Genomic DNA, 7712 nt, shown 5'->3' on the forward strand with positions numbered 1-7712 from the left:
TCTCCCCCCCTCTCTCTTCCATCGTTCTCCCCCCTCTCTCTTCCATCCCCCCCTCTCTCTCTTCCATCGTTCTCCCCCCCTCTCCCTCTCTCTCTTCCATCTCTCTCTCTCTCTCTCTCGCTATTGTGGCTAATCTGGCTATAGACCCTGAATGATGAGCAGCTGAGGCGGTTTTGTGATTCATGAACAATTCCTCCAGAATTACACCAAGCTGGTGCTCCATGGTATTATTTGTGGGGTGTGTTATTAGACGAGAGTGACAAGCTGACATATCGAGGAGGCTGCTCCTCAGGCCCCCTCGCCCTCCTCTCTCTGCCTTGTGCCATGGCTGTGGAAGCCCTGGGAGCCGAAGCCCCTGCAGGCTCACAGTAACAACCGAGCAGCCGAGCGGTGGGCTGAATCTCACCGAAAACAATCATATTATGCCGAGCACACAGGTTATCCTCGAACGCTCCGCAACACTCCGCCACCACACCCAACACACCCAACACACACACACACACACACACACACACACACACACACACACACACACACACACACACACACACATCCACCCCCACTGCCACCCCTCACTCTGGCCAACCCCCACCACCCTGCTCTCTGAGCCTCGGAGGGATTTCATTGGACGCCTCCGCGCTACTATGCATTCTCCATTCCACTTCACTTTTGGCTCAGTGTGACACCGTAATGGAGTCTCTTGCTCCAGTGAACTGTGACTCCACAGCCCCCCCACCCCCCTCCTACCCTACCCTACCCTACCCTTCCCTACTCCCACCCCTACCCCACGGTCTCTGTGCCCCTGCTCCAGTTGATCACAACCTGGAAGTCCCATGACCACTGGAGCAGTATTACTTTTCCTTGTGTTCAGCTGGTTGTTTTGAGAACACTCTCCCCAAAGCTATGGAGCACAACAGGGGGAGCGGTGTCGACTCGGCATCCACCATGTAGCTCCGATTCTGCCACTTATCTTCTATTTACGGTGGTGCCTCTTTGCCCTGCATGCTTTTTTAAATATATTTTGTGCTGTTTTTTTTTTTAAAAGCACCATCTCTATGTCAGTCACTCAAGGGCTGTTTGAGTATGCTGGCATTTTATGTGTGTCATCAAACACTTGGCCCGTCTTGGCATGATGTCTCTCACCACTCATCCTCCTCTCTTGCTTTGAAGCGCCGGGCTTTTTTTTTTCACAAGAGGGATTTTTCGAGCTCTTTAAGAATTCAGAACGGCGTGCCTATCGCCGGGGTGACATGAAAGGTGGCATCTGATCGCCTCCCCTCTCAGGAGGGGCCCCACAGGTACGGGGCCCCCCAGGCAACATTGGTCGGCGCTAACGCTGTTTTTTAAATGCGCGTCGCTAAAGAGGGCAGCTCGAACACGGAGACGCCGTGAGTACTCTCTTTCACACACACACACACACACACACACAGAGCCAGTGAAACCCAGCCTTTCGACACCCATCTCATTTTCAGGTGAAGGTGAGAGAGTGGATTAAATAAACACCGACTTGTGTTTTGAAGCTGATAGGTGCTCTGATTTCATTTGAAGGTGTCTGTTTTCCTGCCGTGGTATACACTGCATTATGCAAGCCTACACCAGAGGGACATCATTTGATTTGCTACCTCTAAAGGACATTATTGTGCCTGAACAAGCCTGGCAGGCTCTTCTGTGTCTCATTACAGGTCCAATGGAATACGTTCAAGTCAAAAAAGGACTATTTTCAGCCATCTCTTTTCTGTTCATGCCCATAGTCCATTATGAATCCACTAAATACTGCCCAAATTAGAAAGAACACTTCCAGCCCAATTCCTTCTATATTTTCTATATTTCATCACCCTTTACATTATTCATTGTTCCTTCACTGCGATACATTGTTGAAAGAACAGCTCGATCAATAACTGACTTTTCTGTTCATTGATCTTAAGACAGCTCCACAGAGGTAACCACACAAATGAAAATGTTGCGCTTCAGCATGCAAATCAGCTTGGCAGGGCATTAAGACGAGCCTTCAGAGCAGAAGCAAACGGCCCCTGTCTGAACATTCTACCTGCCGCCTGCCGCACAGTCCAGGGAAATCATTATCCCCGATGCCTGGCACCAAGACACTGCTGGAGCCGATCTTTAGGGGGGATCAGGTTAGGGAGGTTAATAACATTCGGGATGATTACACCCGAGCCACCAGAAGAATAAGACCTGAAAGAGAGCAGACACCATGACGCTAATAATCATAATTCTGATGTGGGGGCGACTGGAGGAAATATATATCGCCGCCTATTCATTTCAACCGCCAGAGAAATTGCCAGCGCCGCGCTGGTGTTGGCTGGGGGAGAAAAGGTTGAGTCCACGGGGATATTTGCTTGTTTTATGTGCTACATGATGCACCGCTGTGGTAGCAAACGCTTCGTTGGATAGATTCACACTCAAAACAGTGCTGAATAGTCCTCTGCACTGTAAGCCCTACTGTGGGATGGTGAGGGAACAAGCAAATAGAAAAATGTAACTGCCATTGTCATTTCACTTGGCTTTTGGAACGAGACACACAGTGCCGTCCTTTGTCCTCGTGTGAGAGATTAAATAATCAAAGGCTGTCTTTTTTTTTGCAAAGAAACAGGCACTTCTTCCAACACTGAGTGATTTGCCAAGTCCACAATGACCACGTCGGTGGAAAGACATAATCTTTCTATTTGATACAGCCATGAAAGGAGAAGGGGGGGGACGGGACTCCTCCACTCGTGGTTTCTCAGCAATGCCCAAAATGGATCCCTCAAAGCAAAATGGGCCTGTGATTTTCATTTTGTGTAAGTCCCTTCACAAACACACACAGGCGATTGTTCTCACATAGGACTTGGTTTATTTACTCAGGGCTCTGTGAACGAGGGGCGGAATTTGAACAGAGCCACAACTCCCAATCCTCTCCCCGAGGTTCTCAAGCACTAGTGTCAAAGCAGCTCCACGGAGGGGCCCGGCGATTACTGTACGCAGGTTTCATCTCAACTATGCATTACTCAAGCCGCTTCCACTATATATAGTGTCTCTTTAACCAATGAGGGGGAGCTAATTGGTGATTTCAGCTGGTGCAGAGCTTGGCTGAGACACCCTCACTGCTCTTGGCTCTAGATAGCACTGACATCAATGGCTTAAACAGCCACTATGAACATGGCTATAGTTGCAGCCCACTGCAGTCACGCCAAAAAATAGACAGCTTTCATGGATCGGTGTTTCCTGTTTCTTAAGCACGGCGTGAGTCATGTGAGGAGGTCCTGCTTTGAGATGCTATTTTCAGATTATATCACGAGAGGCAAAAGCAACGCACTCTATCAAGCCAACCTCTGTGGGCCATTTAGATGGGTGATGGAAGGTGTGTTTTTACAGGAAATCTCATTGGTTGCCTTTCCCTGGGCTGGGCTTGTCTGTCTGGTCAGTCGGTCCCAAAAATAACTAAATGTACGGTTTCATAAACTGTAGCTTTTGTGATGTGTATGAAGGAGCTTATCCATTCAGACTGAGGTCAAAAGGTTCCAGATAGGATTGATATGAATGGAGCATGATGTTTACCTCTTGACAGGGCTTTGACCCATGTCTGCCCTCCACATGAAATGGCTTTCAGTTTGTGGTCCTTGAAGAAAATGGTCAAAGGGATGTTATACACAGTGATTCACAAGCTTCAAAATGACAGAGAAAGTAAACTTACGTAAGTTGCTAGCCCTTGCTTGCATGGTGTCATAGTGCTGGGCGTGCATTGCAATGGCCCCTTCATGTTCTGCTGAACAGGCACTCTGCATGACGCTTGCTACGGCTCTGTGGGAGAAAAAGAGACATGTCAGGTGATTCAGAATTCTGTTGAATGCTTCTGAATGACTTAGAATCCTATAAGTTGTCTGATTAGTACACTTTCAGATTTTGATGTTGACATGTAAGTAAAATACCGAAGTGTAAACTGGAAGTGAAAAAAATATGGTTTGCCTATGTTCTCTAAACCAAAGACCTTAAAGCTGGTATTCGACTGGGCCGCTGTCCATGGTACTACTTTCTCCTCTGGCCGGTGTGTGTCAGGTAGTATCAATAATACAAAAGACTATCAGCAAAACACTCACCAGTTCACCGTTTGAGGGTGAGGATATTACTGATCTTTATTTAAAAGAATTAGTTGCTTAACCAGTGGTCACGGTGTGTTAGCTACTACAATAACACCAAAGTGCTTGCTGTGCCGGATGAGAGACCTACGCCCCCGCACGGCGAGTGAAGTGCGTAGTGGAGGCAGAGATTTGTGTGATGTGTGGAGAGGTGTACATAGATATTACGCAATTGCTGAGGCTAAGTCAACCGCCGCTGTAGGTCAAAACAAAAATGTTGACACTAATGTCAAGACTTGCATCGACAGGTCCGTTCTCAATAATCAGTCTCAGGAAGAGTTTCTCGCTTCACTTAAGTGTAAACAGTCTGAACTCTGAAGTTCATGTGAATATTTTTCAAATAATCAAATATTTTGAATGTAAAGATTTAACAAAACTGCATATTATTTGCTGTGTTTGTTTTTATGTATCTGTAATGGCGACCACTGGCAGTGATGCTAGTTTTCAACTAATTTGTTTGTTGTGATTATAAATAACACGAAATGACTACATGAGAAGGGTGATTTCATTATTTTACCCCTAATCTTTATCTAGGTTAATGCTGCTTCCCCAAACGGTTATGTACGTGTGAAGGACCATAACATGAATAGGCCTACATCGAATTAACAGTTACATCGTTTCAGGTTCAGTTATAGCTTTCAGCGAGCTCTTATCTCCTGATATATTTTACCTAAACCAAATATCCCTTATCCTTTCCGTCGCATGTTTGGAATTATAAAAGAATAGATAGATACAAGTTATTGCCTAACTCTTTAAGCTATCCAAAGTGTTTCGGTTGTTCACCATTTAGGGACTATTTGGGATTTAACATAAAATAAACTCAACGCTCATTAATAAACCACTGGAATGCAATGTCCACAATCGATGTGGCAGATTCTGAGCTTCCTTGCAGCATGTCACCGCTCTGAATTCGCTCGGATTTTCAATATTAGCATTTCTCCTCCTGTGCCGCAGGTAGACTACGTATTACCACTGGGGTTCAACACATTCCCTGACAGTGTCTGTATTCTATCATTATGCTGTCAGATAATCAATCTGACTTTCAATGGCTTTGGAACACACATAAACTGTCAATTTCATTCGCCTCTTCGAGCACTCGCTCTGTGCATGAAGTGGACACATGCTTAGTCCACACTTCCCTTACAGAAAGCACATTTACGCATGACACATTTCTTGGACTGAGACCTACCTAGACATATTTTCTCTTTGGGGTCGATGTGCCTTTTCAAGTCCAAGTTTTGTAAATATCCCGACAAGTGCCATGATTGCAACCACTCCACATATGATATACACAATAAAGTTTGTACTGTCCTTGGTCCGATCCTGACTTGGAATTGCCTTCTTATATGGAGTTTGACCAGATGACATCCACTTTGGAGTGTCATAATTTGTGCAGGTGCTTTGATCCAAACGGGATTCTTTGAGCCCGCAGCAAAATCGGAAGCCACAGGTGCCACAGCAGTACAAATAGTCGTTCGTTTCGCAAACGAACGGCGGGTCCCACTGACCCATCACGTCGTAGTATCCGCGGCATTTATCCTCTGAATGCGGGGCTTCTGTAACGACGTTCTCCTCATCTCTAGAGCCGTTAGACCCCGTTATCATTATAAAGCCCTCCATCTCCTGTCCTTGTGCGCCGTCCGCGGAGCACAGCAGTGCCATAACTTTGACCAACAAGTAGCCTAACAGAAAGACTGTCCATCTCATCATGTAGCTTCCCCGGAAATCTTCGATAGCAAAGCAAACAGGAAAAAATAAGAAAATGGAGATCCGATATTGCTACAGGTCAAGACACATAAATCCAAAAAGAAGACCACAGCCATGCGTTTCACTGTTGGTTTTCAACTAGTCCCCCTTGACTGGATTCTGTTGGAGGACTATTTATCTTCTCCCTGCTCGCAGTGCCATATCCTGGCGCGCGCATCCTTTGTGTGCGTAAAGAAGTATTCTTGGAGAAGTCTGTCTTCCAGTCCGTTCGCTGCGCCACAACTACTTCATCCAACGCATTCTTTCATCGACTGCTGTTCGGGTGTGTGGGCACAGATACACTGTAAGCTACCAAATGGTTGATGAGAAAACTGTGCAGCTGAGTCTAGGCGAATGATTTTACTGGGAGGGAGAAGCGAGAACTGGGAAAGTCCGCTAGAAGAAGGATGAGGGAGGGATTAGAGAGAGAGACGGTGTGTGTGTGTGTGTGTGTGTGTGTGTGTGTGTGTGTGTTTGTAAGTGTGTGTGTGTGTGTGTGTGTGCCTAAGACACACATACAGAGAGAGGGAGGGAGAGAGACAGAGACTGAGATAGAGAGAGAGCGCGCATCGCGTAACATTCGTTTTTTTTATTTGGAGACCAATTCAGGCACCACCCTCTCTTTGTTCAAAATGATGGCATGCTTTACTACAATAATAAAGACTTATATAAATCGACAATCTATTGGACGAACATGGTATACTTTTCTCTATCTTTTCTAGTATCATGCTAATTTGATGTTTTTGTTTTCATAGAGGCGCAACAGAGTTTTTTTTCAGCATTATTATTATCGGTACTGTGCGTGATTTCTACTTTAAGAATCGACATTATTGTCCATGCTTTCGTTTGTCAGGTCTGAAAAACGTTCAATCGGCAGGATTGTTATCCTTTTCGACAGCACCCCTATGAGCCATTGTGATGATGGACATATCAACGCAGTTTCCCACCGAACGAACGTGCCTTATATTTTCACATTTGTCATAGCCTAGCTGAAACTTAATATAACTTGTGCATATGATTAGCGGGAGTCCTTGAGCTATAGTGTAAATGGTTGTCATAAAGAAATGTTCATTTGTCTCACTTCAGTCTTCTTGTAAAACAAATAAACTAAACTGCTTTTGTTTTATCTGTTCTTGGGGTACACACGTTTTAGCCTGGATGACCTCAACACTGCCTTTACTTACTTTCACAATGATTAATAAAGGAGCTGCTCGCCCATTCTTCACTGGTGTCAACTGCACAAGTCATGTGTCATTTCTTCTCCACAGATCTCCTAATGTTGTCCAACAGAGGCTATAAACTGGCATGCATGCCAACTGCTCTCTGGCTCCTCACATTGTCTAAAATATCCTGTAAACAGATCCCCAAAAGACCTACATCAAAACCAGAATGTCTACTGGTCATTCATTTTAAACTCTTGTCTCTTTTAAACTTTGTATTTTCTCTTCTAAAAAAGAAAGGGGGGAACCTTAGTGACATTGTCCACTTCATACCCTACTGATGTGTTCCACACCTCCTCTGACTGCTACCAACTCCAGCAGCAACTTATTTTTTTGTGAATCCATCTTCTACCAACACAAACAGGCATATTCCATTATTTCCTGCATGTTTTATGCATAGGCTATGACAGAATTGTCATCACACATAATTTATCATTATGCTATTTTGCAACTTAAGTGCATGGTTTGGCCTATATTGAGCAAACTTTCTGAACACATGTGCTTCAAACACTGCAGCTATGTAAGCTACAGATATGGGTGCATTCCTCAACTGTAACCCATTCAAAGCACCTGCAATACCGCCCATTTGAACTTATGGCTACAACCATCAAGC

At 45.1% G+C, this 7712-nt stretch overlaps 1 protein-coding gene across 2 annotated transcripts in view; it reads right to left on the reverse strand.

The window, feature by feature from the left end:
• Positions 1 to 6389, reverse strand: part of shisa9a (shisa family member 9a) — a 32955-nt gene extending 26566 nt beyond the window's left edge. For both annotated transcript variants that reach the window (XM_048233450.1, XM_048233449.1), the window contains exons 1-2: positions 5323 to 6389; positions 3692 to 3798 (exon numbers count right to left, since the gene is read on the reverse strand). In XM_048233450.1, the coding sequence (XP_048089407.1) occupies positions 3692 to 3798; positions 5323 to 5843 (628 nt within the window). In that variant the 5' untranslated portion in view covers positions 5844 to 6389. The remainder of the gene's footprint in view (positions 1 to 3691; positions 3799 to 5322) is intronic.
• Positions 6390 to 7712: the final 1323 nt, after the last annotated feature.

The sequence above is a fragment of the Alosa alosa genome, chromosome 22 (genome assembly GCF_017589495.1).
Source record: "Alosa alosa isolate M-15738 ecotype Scorff River chromosome 22, AALO_Geno_1.1, whole genome shotgun sequence".
NCBI classification, from domain to species: domain Eukaryota; kingdom Metazoa; phylum Chordata; class Actinopteri; order Clupeiformes; family Clupeidae; genus Alosa; species Alosa alosa.